Source organism: Oryza brachyantha, chromosome 1 (assembly GCF_000231095.2).
Source record: "Oryza brachyantha chromosome 1, ObraRS2, whole genome shotgun sequence".
Lineage (NCBI taxonomy): Eukaryota > Viridiplantae > Streptophyta > Magnoliopsida > Poales > Poaceae > Oryza > Oryza brachyantha.
Window position 1 is genome coordinate 6,760,992 of NC_023163.2, and position 13,920 is coordinate 6,774,911.

The following is a 13,920-nucleotide window of genomic DNA, read 5'->3' on the forward strand; positions in this document are numbered from 1 at the left end:
TTTAATAAAATTCTGTTGCAACGCATGAGCGATCTTATAGTAAAGTAGATAGAAAACAATGAAAAATAAAATAAATACAAAGCATACATAAAGAATGTTTGCACATATGACATTTCTTATGGTTCCTTATGTGCATACGAATCAACTTTAACTTAACATAATTTACCCGTATATATTGTTTTTGACTTAGTTCACACGTACTAAGCAAGTTTATGCATCATAATAACCATTTTACGAGTTTATATATTAAATGACACCCACCTAACAAGTCCATGTACAATCACGCAATTTACTCCTAATTTAAATAAAGGGAAATATTGTTTTCCAAAAGAAAGGTAAGAAAAATCATTCATCTTATTCATAAAAACTATGTAAACATTATTTTTTACTTGTTTTATTATTAAACGTATTTTAAGCCTGCCATCTTTTTTTATGTTTGCACTGGTTTTTTAAGTTAGATGATGATTAAGTGTCATGTTGAAAAATCAACAATATTACATATTTAAAAATGGAAATAACATTTTATGGCTATGTGTGCATACAAAAATGCAGAACTATTGCATTAATATTCTATTTATGTTGGGTCTCATCGTTTTGCTTCAGCTTCTCCTTTTGTTTACGAGCCAAAATTTAACTTTAAAACTTAACGTTAGAGTTGTTTTGAGGTTTTCATCGTAGCTTGTTTTCAGCATTTGATTGTAAATCGTAATTGACACATATATAAAAGTTTTATCCGCATACTAATTTTACTGGTAATAAATGGTTTCGATTATTATTTAAAACCTTTTTACAATTATATACGAGCACAACTGTACAAATTTCCAATTAGATTATATGAGCATAGTATTCACATATGAGTACTCGTGAATTAATATATACTTCTCCCACTATTTCATACAGTAATACTTTTCATCTATGACTATATTCATTTGATCGTATGTTGGTCGTATATATGGCTAGATTTATTAACATCCATATGAATCTATGTAATGTTAAAAGGTCTTGTATTATTAAACAGATGTAGTATCACCCTTGTACACAAGATACGTCAAAATGTTTTAAGTGCAGAACCTCACTTTATTTTCCCTAAACCTTCACAATTGATATGTATTCTATTGCTCTAAAATTTCATAAAATTGACCTATAAACGACTCATCTGTTGTTGTCATGGCTTGGCACTCGTGATTGAACTGGTTTCAGAATTTCTATCAACTTCCTTCTTTCTGTTAACCTTCTTTGCTCTACCGGCCCTTTCAAGCGTTCCATCTGTCAGCATGTACGCCGGTTTAAACACCCCTGGCCCATCACTCAGCTGTGCATTTGGGACAGTATCATGTATGCTACCAATAGAAGTGTACCTGAGATCATAGCAAGGGCAAATGAAATGCATCATTGATCTAAAAGTTCACATGAAAGAGTGAAAACCTCTGTGTCAACCTAGGTTACAAGTTAAGAGTTTTTTACAGAATGAGCTGAAGGTTCAGAAATCAGAATGTCCGCATGTAGCAATAATTTTATAAATGATGTGATAAATTGTGCCCTAACCCAAGGATACAGGAAGAGTGACAATTGAAAAGAACATACCCTTGATCATAAAGGCTGCAGTAGTTGACCTTGCAGGTTAAGAGGAAAGACCAAACATCCCTGGCAAAGCAAAACATTAGAATTGGCAACTCTGGAAATAGAAGGTAAAGTTTGATACTTTGATGGACTCACATGATCAAGAAACCAACCTGTAAGACCAATCCAAGATTGGATTCACCCTCATGAAAGGAGGCCAACCAGGGGAACTAGGAGAGAACTGTTCTTGACCAACCTGAAATTGCACCATTTAACTATTATTACTACTGGGCAAGATTGAAACCAAAACAGTAGTACATGGGAGTAATATAATTTAGACCAATGTGGAAGAATCATCCAGGAGATTTACCGCATTCGGATCGCCATTTCTAGTGCCAAGGAAAATTGCTTTGGTAGGCTTCTCCTTCAGTAGGGCTTCTAGGCCAGACTTGAAATCTGTCCGGATAGTTTCCAGTGGCAAACCGTAGCTGCATAATCGGAGAAGAGAAGTATACACGTTAAATATTTATTTTTTGCGCAGACAATCAAAATTCAGGACAGCAAACAGACAGACAAAAAAGAAAACAAGAACATAAACAAATCTTATCGAATTATTACGTGGAAGCAGTATCATAAGTGAACGAATTGATTTCAGGAAAGGCAGTAGGATCTTCAAAGTAAATGGTCCGCATGGGGCAGTTTTGAATGGTACAGCCCATTTGATCCCCATTGCCTGAACTTGTTCTGTGAAGGTAGTAGCCAGCTCGAAGCAAATGCAGCAGCACCTATCGATTTGCCACATTGCTATGTTGTCAGTTGGAACTAGCCATCAGTAAATTAGTTGAAACAAGCAAAAGTAAACGTAAAGGTGTTACAGTTGAATCTTTGCCACCGTTGAAGCTAAATGCGATTTCGTCGAACCTGCAATAAGAGTGGACAATGATAAGTACAATGTGCAATTAAAAATTCTGTACCTATACAGAACATTCAGAGAAAAAAAAGAAAGACGACGAAAAGATAGGGTGATAATTTATTTTCCAATCTTTTCTTGTTTGCTTATGAATAGGCCCAGTCTTTTTTTTCCTAAAAAGCCAAACTATGCAAGACATGGTAAACTAATAGATCAAATAGTTAAAAGAGTCGACACACTATAATATTTGAACTCAATGCTTCAAGTTCAAGTAGCTGATAAGGGAAGATGTAACATATAATAGGTTGTGTTCCTGTACTCTAGATTTTTCTTAGATTTTTCCTCGGCTTTTACGTGACGCTTTCCGAACTAATAAAGGATGCTTCTTCCGTAAAATATTTGGAAGTTCATCATCTTACCTTTTTAAAATAGATTATTAAGTTTATAGTAGCTAATTTCATTAATTACACTATTAAATAGTTATCACAAACACCAGATATTCTTTCATCTAAAAATTGAAAAAGAGCACAACATATAGGGAATGATTGTTTGACTTTTTTGGTAAAACCAAATAACATATTTATAAACGAAAAATATTTTATGAATAAAAAAATTTATGTACGTATTCTTGACGATCTACGAGCCAAGGTTAGAAAATAAACTTCATTGAAAAAACTCTAAATAACTAGTTAAAAATTTAATTATTTGGCTTATACAGGGATGCATATGATATGATAAGATGCTTTTGTTTTACCTATATTTATTTTTAAAATTTGGATATACCGTTCATCTCAATCTTTTAAAAAATCACTCCATAGGATCATCATCTATCATCAGTGGAGGGGGAGGAACGCTTACGGGTAGAGAGCGAAGGCTCGCTGGACGACGTAGACGGCGCGGTCGTACTTGGCGCGCATCACGGAGTCGCCGCTCGCCCGCACCGCCGCATCCACCTCCATCGCGGCCGGCCGGTCGAGTTTTCCGACGAGATCAGAGCAGCGCGCCGGCCAAGCCGCTCGTACGCAAGAGAGAAATAAACTCAAATTCGAGGGGGGTATCGTTTAATACTGCCGCCGAGATAGAGAGTTGTTCTGCAAATCGGATTAGAACTATCGCTTGAGGGACCCGAATTGCACTCGTTTTCCCCCAATTTGACATCGGATCCGGCCCAATTAGAACCCACGGCCGAAAGGTACAACCGTTCTACTATTTAGGGTTAGGCGGCGATCCACATGGGCTTGGGCCGGTGCGCGGCATTGTGGGCTTTGGGCTCCCCAGAAAAAAAAATCTCTCGCAAATCGCTACGACGTCACACACCCTACGATCGCCGCCGCGGGAGCGATCCGACGGGTGACGTCGACTCCCTCCCTATGTGTATCCCCCACCCAAACCCTAGCAATCTCCCAGCCCTCCTATAAACAGAAATCAAATCCTGCGCTCGTTGCTGCGCCGCCGCCTCGCTCACCGGATGGATCCACCCTAATGTGCAAATCTTGCTTTGCTTTGATTCCCCTCCGCTCCGTTGGTTTTTGCTCCTCCTATGCTGTGCTGCGTTTTGTGTTCTCGTCTTGATTTTTTTTGTTCTCGTCTTGATTTTTTTCTCCGTTGATTGGATTTGATTAGGGTTGTATGGATTTGGATTTTTGACGCACATGTAAAGAGTCCCCGGGTTGCTGATCCTGAATGCCCGGGTGCCTAACCTTGGTGTGCGACAGCTAAACTTCGCCGGCGATTGACGCCTCTTTCCGAGCGCGCGGGTTCTTCCTCCCCGCTCGCTTCTACCGTGATTCGCCGCACATTATTGACCGTCTCTTTTTCATTCTGTCTCGAGATTAATGTAGACCTGCCAATGGATTTGGATTCAATCTAAATCCACTCTAACTTATTACTAGCTTGTCTATCAAATTAACCTATCTTAATTATTTTTTATTATGATCCAATTCAAACCTAGTCTAATACTAAAATATATCCAACCCTCTAGTAAAATGAATGCACACATTTGGAATGTATAAATTTGGATCTAAAATTTTAAAACTTATGTTTAGACTATTAAAATTTATTAAATTTAATTGAAATTTGGTGGAATGATTTATTATGTGTAAGAGCAACTTTGTATAAATTTTGATTAATTTCTACATATGAGTCACACGTATGTCTATTATCTTTGTATTAGCTATCTAATTAAAGGATTCATTTGCCATTTACGGGTTAAATCTTTTTAAAACTTAAAATCACCTTCGTATGAGCTATCTAATTATGTGGCTTATTTACCATTTACGGGTTAAATCTTTTTAAAACTTAAAATCACCTAGTCGATACCAATCCATCTTTGTTTATGACCCAACCTAATCCAATTTATTTGCACCTAACCAAAAACCATCTAAATTAAAATCCAGTCTATTTAATCTATTTTCATCCAATTCATTAGCAGACATAGCTCTTGTCTCTGATTGTGCGGGCGCTGTGTTGATTTGGATGAATTTATTTATATATACTTTGTATATATTAACGATGAAATAACAAAATTTGGTAGAGCTGTAGGGCTACTGGTTTAATGAATTTTGACTAACTGAATGATGCTCTTGTATTTAGAGCATCACTAAGAAAATAAAAATTGCTCTCCAAAAAATTACTTTGTCAATGGTCAAATTTGAAAGTGTTCAGTTTGCAAAACTATTTTGCAAAAATATTACATCGATGTAAGGGGTAAGTACTCTTCACCTTCTGGCGCTTCTTCGGCGAAGAACTGCTTCTCTGAACCACACTACCAAGAATACAAGTAGAATATATGCAAGTAATATAAGGATATGGGGTTAATCAAGATGGGTTGATAACAAGCCTATTATAAATAGTTTTTCCCTATTTTGATAAACCAGTTTATTTGTAAACATTTATAATTCGTCAATTTAAAATGTAGCAATATTAATCACCAACATCCTCATCTTATTCCAATCCAAATTTTAATTATAAAATCTACTTATACCACAAGAAATAGGAATCACCCAATGACACATCTCCATTAACCGGGAGCACGGCGTATTCGAATACAATACGACTCTGTAGCGTCTGTCCAGTGTTACCCACACGATACTACGACTGGCTCAGAGTCGAGATAACAGAACCGTTCATTAGTCCCACTTACTACTAGTACCGTCTAGTGGGATATCGTCCGTCCTAGCAGTCGGGCACTCGCTCGGCCACAAGTAAGGCATAGTAGGATCGCTGCTTTCACGGGTGCCACTGTTGTGAGATCATGTCAACTTGGCCCACGGCCCCTTCCACATGTCCACTCCTATATGCTCCTAGAGCCTCTAACAGTCGTTCATATAGTGGGACCACGTACTAGGTTAAGTCCGATTACTCGGTCCTGTGGATGGGCGCAAACTATATCACTTTACATGGCATAAGAGGGTTTATCCTTATATTCGGGGAAGCAATTAAATTAACACAACACATGCATATAATAAACACCGTAATACATACCATAATATCCAGAACATCAACCTTCACCCAGAGTCACCTTCCATATCACTCCAGACGAGTGATTTATATGAAAACAATATTTTATGCAGCCCGATAGCTTCATCATGTGACGACGGGCAAAATGGATGTATGTGTGTAGAAGTTTGGTGGTATTAGCCACTACAATATTAATCTGGTGAAGTGTACAACCTATGCTTAGGTTATTAGGGAACATGGTATGGTGGTTTATGGTATCGGCAATAATAGTAAATTAAGTACAGGCAATAACTAGTGTAACATGATTATTTGAAAGTAACAATACGCCAAAATAACTTTGCAAGTAAATAATGCGTAAAATAACTAAGTGGTTCTCTACTTAGGTTCTCAAGATGATCAAAGGATGATTTCGTGGCTTGCCTTGCACAACGTGGTCTTCTGAAGCTTCAACATAGCCCTCAGGGTCCACGTCAGCTCCTACGTGGTCGACGAAGGCTTCGGGTCGATCTATCGCACACACACAAAAAAACATACCAAATAAGCCTATAAACAAAATCTATAAATAAACGGAACAAATAAAATAAAGAAAAGGCAACTGGAGCTAAAATAGATAGATTAATGAATCAAAGGGTTTTAGAATGGCTTCAAATGAATTTTGGGAATATGGTTGTTATGTATGTGGTAATTGGTGAGGGGTAAAGACAAAATAATTTAGAATCTTGAGGTTTAAAATGGAGGTGTACTGAATGGGAATCATAATGAGTTGATATATACTAGTTTGAATTGATTTTCTAGTGGTTTGGTTACTATTTGGAAGACTAAAGTGAAATGGTTGGGCTCAGTCAAGAGAGAACAGTGTCTAGCTAGCACTGTTCATCTTCTTCCCTGGTTCATATGTACAGGCAGAGAAACAAAGAGAGGGCATTGCATATGGAGTTAGGGCTACGGTAGTGAAACGATGAGAACGCCATAAGAAAAACATGTCCCCAGGAATGACGAAAAGAATGGTGCTTATAGTTTTCAGAGAGGATGCCCATAATGGCTGAAACACAAGTTCCAGATCTAGAGCTTCAGTGACCTTGGGTATAAAAGTGGCAGCTCCGGTGATGGAATCGATTGGAACGAGGAAGCATCATGTGTTCTAGGTCAAGGGGGTTCCATTTTTGTAGTTTCTTGAAAGAGAAATGGCGCTGGCTGGACTGACCACAGTGGCAGCCATGGCACCAAGTGAGAGCTTGAAGGCTGCTTGCCACGTTCACTGGGAGGAAGGGGAAACTTTAGAGGAGGTTTACCTATTGCTGGGAGATGCTAGAGGCGCGAGGAGGCTGCACGAGTTGGCCGGAGATGGCGAAGTATGTGACAACCCCAATGGTGGCATAAAGAACTGGAGAGACAAGAGCTTTTGAGCTTTCTTTCCTTCTTAGCAAAGGAGGAGGGATGGTAAAAGAAGGAGAGGGAGGAGTTATTGGCTTATCTAGGGCTTCTCTTCTTAGGGTGGCAGTAGCGAGAGAGAGGAGGCAGAGAGGAAGATTTGAGAGAGAGCAGAGGCGGTGGTCAGAGGATGGCGACGCCTGGCTCGGCTTTGAGTCGGTCGCCGGTTACTTCGGTGGCAAGGCGTGCGTCCAACGACGACGCGTGGTGACGGAGCTGCTGCGTGGCTACTGTCTTAGCAAGGCAGTGATGGCAGTGCTGCACGCCGGAAAGAACACACGGAGAGAGAGACTGTGTGCTAGAGTTGGATAGATAGCTGGCTGGATGGATTTGATTGGATGAATAAATAAAACAACGATTCGAGCGAGATTGGATTTGGACTATTTTGAGTGTGAAGTGGTATGGTTAGAAATTTTGGTGGCGATGGTTTGATGTCGAATAATTGTGGAAGAAATTAAATTTGGTGGTAGATATTTGAGTAGACGGTGACAGATGAAAAGATAAAAGAAAAAGAGAGTTTAGAAGCTCCAACTCGACGAACAAAGAACGGAACTTTTTAAAATAATTTCGCAAAAAAATTTTCCTGGAAAAAAAATCTAGTATGTTACAACAGGGTATTGAAAAAATATGTAATTAGCCGGCGGACATGGTAAGATTAGGAATTTGCTTTGTGGCACCACAAAAATATGATAATTAGCTAGTAGACACTCTGACCATTATTTTAATAATTTTAGAGTTAAAAATTATAAAAATGACGAGAATGTCCTCAGTGGCCAACCCGTTATGCTGGGTCAGGTCAAACCAAGGCTCAGTCGTTCTCAGCGCCATACCACTCCCAAACCCTAGCCTACCGGGCGACTAAGCAGGCGACGGCGACCCAGCTGCGACGAGGGCAGTGGCAACCCGACCATCGAGGGCAATCTCGTCATTTTAAAATTTTTTGACTCCAAAATTAATAAATAATGGCCGGAGTGTGTACCAGCTAATTACCATATTTTTGTGGTGCCCTGCAGCAAATTTGTGATCTTAAGTTGTTCATCGGCTAATTACACGTTTTTTCGATGCCCTGTAGCAAATTTTGCCTAAAATATATGATTGGCTCTTAAACTAAAACCAGTTTAATCTTGGTATGTATCACCCTAGATCTAACATTATCCATAATGTAAATGACACGGTTTAGACATTAACATACGCATCTAAGTTGGTAAAATTCTTATATTTAAACCTCTTTGCTATAATATGATGTTAAATTAACTGGCACATGTGAAGGGATGATAATTACGAGACAATAATTAGGATAACGTATCTATGATTGATGAACACATCTATGATCGGTTGTCATTATTGGCCAAAAACCTACATATTGATTCTGCGAGTCCAATGTGACATGATTTTTGTTGCGAAGATATACAAACCTCAGTTTTTATTATACCATATTTCTTGTTAAATGATTTTGTATGAGCAGCAGAAGTTGATTTGGTGGTATATTATATCATATTTCTTGTTATCTTTTACCCTATATGGTCGCTTCTATTTTTATTTATAAGTTATAAATTTAGACTTAGATTTTGAGATTTTTTTTACCGAAGTCCAACCTTGTTTATTAGATCGCTAATAATATATGTATAAAAGTTTGATTCATAAAATATTTTCGTTTACAAATATGCTAAGCGAAACAATCACACCTTGGCTACGTCAACAATTGAGATATGTCGTTTGTATTTGGATATGTACTGATATGTTAAACATAGATTAAAACATGTATACATGTATTTTATGTGTTTATGGGCCAGATAAATTGGCCTCGAAGTGTCTTGTACAGTGAGAGCCTGATCCTATCCTATAAAGATAGAAAGCCATGATAGGTTGAGCTCATCGAACAACTGAGCTATACATAGAGATGGCAACGGGGACCTGATCCCTGATTCTCCGCGGTAAATTCACCTATTAGGGGACATGGATGGTAGATATTTAGCAACCATGGGGAATCAAATGTAACAAAGATTATCCCTGTAGGGGATGGCGGGGACGGGGACGGTGAACCACTCCCTGTCCCCATTCCCCGTGGTGACCCGTTTACCCTATAGAGGGATCAAATATAGACTTTATATGTGATTTGGCCAAAAAAATGAAGCCCAATAACCATGCTATACAAAGCAAAACCCTAGTCAAATCTATCTCCACCTCTCCAGCTAACATAGCCACCGCCCCTCTCCATCTCATGCCCCCACGCGCCGACGCTGCCCTCTCCATTGACTGCCTCCGCGCGCCGCCCTCTTTGTCGCTCGCCAGCGCGTGCCGGCACCGCCTGCATTCGCCCGTCGGTGCCGTACTCTCCGCCATTTGCCTCTGCCCGCCGGTGCCACCCTCTCCGCCGCCCACGACGCGTGTCGGCCACTCCGCCACCTGCCGGTGCTGCCCTCTTCGTCACTCTCCCCCTACGCGTTGGCCTCTCCGCCGCTTGCCGGCGCACACCGCCTCTCTCCTGCACCTGCCCATCGTCACCTGCATCTGACTGTTGGCTGACGGGCCAGGGAAAAACCACGGGGAATTTTTCCCCGTGGTGATCGGGGATGAGTTAATTATTGCCCCCGTGGAGGTTGACGGGGACGGGGAATTTTTGTCACCGCGGGGACGGGGACACGGTGATGATCCCCGGTGGTGAATTCCCCGTTGACATCTCCAGCTATACGAACTGTCCAAAGCTAATTTCAGCTTATGATTTCTTACTCTCTCACTATTTCAATAGATAACGCTATTACTTTGCATGTTAGGCTATTCATCTAATTTAAATTATTTTATGAATATGTGTAAATGTGAGTCATAATAAAAATATATTTAGTAACAAATACAGTCATAACAAAATAAATAGTAACTATGAAATTTTTTTAAATAAGATGAATGATTAAATACGCGTAAAACGTCAACTACGCCCTTTACTAATATAGGAAGGGATGGGATGTAATTCGAAAGAAACTTAATTTAGCTCAGGCCAACAGCAATTTTGGACAATGGCCATGGACATTTGTTAGGGAGATGGATTAAAAACCGGCTCTACGTCAACATTCTTATCTTTTTGTTTTTTTAAGCATAAGTGAAATTACTTATTAATGATGACAAAATTGTTTTGAGTTTAACTTTTATACCTGTGTTCTTAGCGATCTAAAATTAAATAATAAAAAATAAACAACGATGAAAAAGTCCAAAATTAATTTCAAATTTAACTTTTAAAACTCATATTTTATATTATCAGTGTAAGCATGAAAAAAAAAACAGGCCAACATACACAGCCAAAATGAAGATGGGCATGAGTCTCCTAGAACACTTTGTAACAGTGGGTTCCGAACGTTATGTACATAGTTGTTCACTAATATTACTCCCATCTTTTTCACTTATGTTTTATATGTTAAATTTTGATTCTTTTTTACTGTATAGTAGTAGTTAATTTTTTCATCATTTTTTTGCATACCTCGGTTGTAAATTGCTAGGAAACGTATATAAAAATTCTATTTACAAATATATCATTTCACTTTTCACGAAAAGACAAAAGATAACCTCTATGTTAAGCTGTTTCTTTTTTAAAATGATGAGGAACCGTCTTATTTTTTTCGTTTCTACTCATGCTTATAATCCAAATTTTAAATTTTTAAACTTAAATTTGGGGTTGATTTTAATTTCTTTTGTCATAGTTTTTTCTTCTAGTCTTATTTTTTAATAGCTAAGAACACATATAGAACAATTTTATTAAATTTTTTTTGTTTATAAATATGTAGTTACCTCCCCAAAGAATGCCCCATAAGTTGATGTCTCATTTTCTTTTTGAAAACTAGTTGATCTGTCATCTGTCCTTGGTTTGATCAATGGAAGACCAATAGGGATGGGGCTTGGGGAGGGTCGGTGATGAACAGGGAGCAATAGGACGATGGAAATTATTGAGTTGAGAGGCACGGGCATACAGCATGACCACCGATGCGAGATGGCAATCATTGTAGTCACACGCACCGATCTTGCGCGCTCCTTTCGGTTTTGGTCAGATTTGCCTACACAAAAATGGATAATATATTTATACTAGTTTGGATTGCAGCCATTTTGTACTCAATCTATTATTTCTTGATAATTTTAATAGTGACATGTAGATGTTTGATTGTGCCAAAACTTGGAAATATTTTGGTAACAGATGAGATTCTTATAACAAGAATAAGTAGACTATAAGCTTATGTCAAGGTACTAAATAGCGGTGGTAGCTATAGCGGCGCTATTGCGGTATCAATCCACATCCACTGCCACTACGAGGTAACGGGTTAGATGTAGCGGTCTGGAACTTAGCGGCCGCAATAGCGTCCGCAGAATGACTTAGCAGGCCGTAATCATAATGGAAATATGTATGTAACTCTAATCCCAGCCTATCGTTTCATTCGTATCTTCTCATATTCCTATCTAATCACGCTGTCATGACTCACGAGCACTACGTCGCTTGTGTTGTGCACGGATCAACACCAACGAGCCAACTAGACGTCAGGCGGCGAGCAGCGGTTGTGGTGGCTTGTGGTGGAATAAGACATTGTTAACTTTTAAGTGCACATAAACGCCTATTATGCTCTTCATTTATAAGTGTACTGTGATTTATCGCTAATTTGTTTGCAATTTCTGTATGAATGTGTTAGAAAACCATTAGTCATCTACACATAATAAATATATGTGTTTATTAAACACCGTTATTGGAACTTAGCGACCTCTATAGCGTCCTCTATCCGCGATCCGTTACGTAAACCCCAATCCACTACCACCTCGCTATTCGCTATTTAGTACCTTGGGTGATGTGGAGGAAAGAAAGAATAAAAAAAAAGTGAGGTTGACTTTCATGTAAGAGCTAGCTATACACATATTTTAAAGAAAAATATATTAAATTCAAGTATGAGAGAAATAGATAGAAGATAAAAATTATAGTCAATCTTATAGCTAATCTGTTATATCTATTGACTCGCTTATAGCCGTAAGTTGGTTTTAGTATTAAACTTACTCTTAGTAGCTTGAATGGGGATGAGCTAAAATTTAGGGGTATATAAATGATTAAGCAAATTCTTAGAGGTAGGTAAGGAATTAACACATTAGATAACAAGGATAGAGTTTGGTACTGTTTCCTCTGTTCCAAATTCAGCAGAAACCAAGTGGTTTGAGTGAAATTTGTAACCCTGATTGTGGCAAAAATGAGGAAAATATCCAACCAGAGGATCTAAGCCGGATCTGTACTTTCATGCTGAATGGTTGAATAACCGAATGATTTATGATAAATAGCTGAATAATTTGTGATGATTATTCGACAATACAAACAAATGAAATAACTCAGTATATAGTAGAAGACGAATTTAAAACAGTTTCTAAGGACATATATTGGAAGTTTTTATTAATAAAACTACATCGTAAAAGTTTAGGAAATGTGCCACCGCTTGATTGTGTTTCTTTAGTAAAGATCTTTTAATATTTTGATAGCTATTTAATATAAATGATATAATTAAATTGAAAATCCATTCTATAAATATAAGATACTTATAAGATGATGAATTTCTATTCATTATACTTTTTAAAAACACGTACCGTTAACGTTCTGTAAGCGTGAACACGAAATATCACGGAAAAGTCTGATAAAAGAAACTATTGCTCCATCCATTCTAGAGTTAAATTAGTTGGAAAATGACTAAAATGCCCACTACTAGTTTCAATTCATTTATAGCCAATCTAATAGCCAATTCATATAATAGTTACTTATAAAACATCAATACATGCCCCCACATGTTATACACATATTTTATCTTGGAGCCCATATACAGCTGATTACAAATTAGTAGCTCACCTCTCTTCTTTCTTCACTCTTATCTTCTTATAGCTGGCTTATAGTCTGCTATTATACCTGCTCCCGCATGTGCTGCTGGCCGGCCTAGCCTAGCTCTCCATTGGCCCACACGCCGAGATCACTCCAGGACTGTCTGCTCAAAATTGCGTACCTAGTCAAGCGCCTTTACGGTTTAAACGATTTTCATAAGAAAAATGAAGAAATTAGACTGTTTTCTTTAAAATTCTCCAAAGAAGCCCTAAATACACTCTTCTTCTCTATCTACAGTCCCAAATAAACCTCTTTAGCTCTGGAGCCTATAGAAAAAATATTTCAACCGCTAAATTACGCTGAATTCATATTATAACAGTATTGATTTGATATAGTTACATATAAATATAATTATATTTATACAAAATAGTGTTTGATAGCTGTATATAAAATCCAGTCAAAACACGTAGAAACGAATATTAGAGATGTATATGAAACAAAAACTTTATAAAATGGAAGATACTCCGTCTCTCCCAAAACATAGCTACCTAGTATGAGATATGATACATCCTAACCAAACCTATATAAACAAAATCTGAAAGTTCTATTTGAAATCTAAAGAAACTAAGAGTTATATACGGGATTCACATATACTTCAACATAATAAATTTATAAATAAAAAATTTAAAATATATACATTAAATCTAACTATATGTAAATTACGCATTTCCACGCAAAG

General features: G+C 37.8%; 1 protein-coding gene across 1 annotated transcript; it reads right to left on the minus strand.

Annotated features, from left to right (window-relative positions):
- Window positions 1-990: 990 nt before the first annotated feature.
- LOC102718041 (probable FAD synthase) lies at window positions 991-4,411 on the minus strand. The gene is made up of 7 exons (XM_006645667.3): window positions 3,329-4,411; window positions 2,436-2,481; window positions 2,179-2,345; window positions 1,931-2,048; window positions 1,734-1,816; window positions 1,585-1,644; window positions 991-1,358 (listed from the first exon to the last, which is right to left on the minus strand). Exons 1-7 carry the CDS (start codon window positions 3,427-3,429, stop codon window positions 1,166-1,168), a joined length of 768 nt encoding a protein of 255 aa, XP_006645730.2. The 5' UTR covers window positions 3,430-4,411; the 3' UTR covers window positions 991-1,165.
- Between the last annotated feature and the right edge of the window lie 9,509 nt (window positions 4,412-13,920).

Coding starts and splice junctions, on each gene's coding strand:
- LOC102718041 (XM_006645667.3), bottom strand. CDS start 3,429: ATGGAGGTGGATGCGGCGGTGCGGGCGAGCGGCGACTCCGTGATGCGC. Junction 2,049..2,178: donor ACTTATGATACTGCTTCCAC/GTAATAATTCGA, acceptor CCGATTATGCAG/CTACGGTTTGCCACTGGAAA. Junction 1,359..1,584: donor TGCAGCCTTTATGATCAAGG/GTATGTTCTTTT, acceptor CTATGATCTCAG/GTACACTTCTATTGGTAGCA.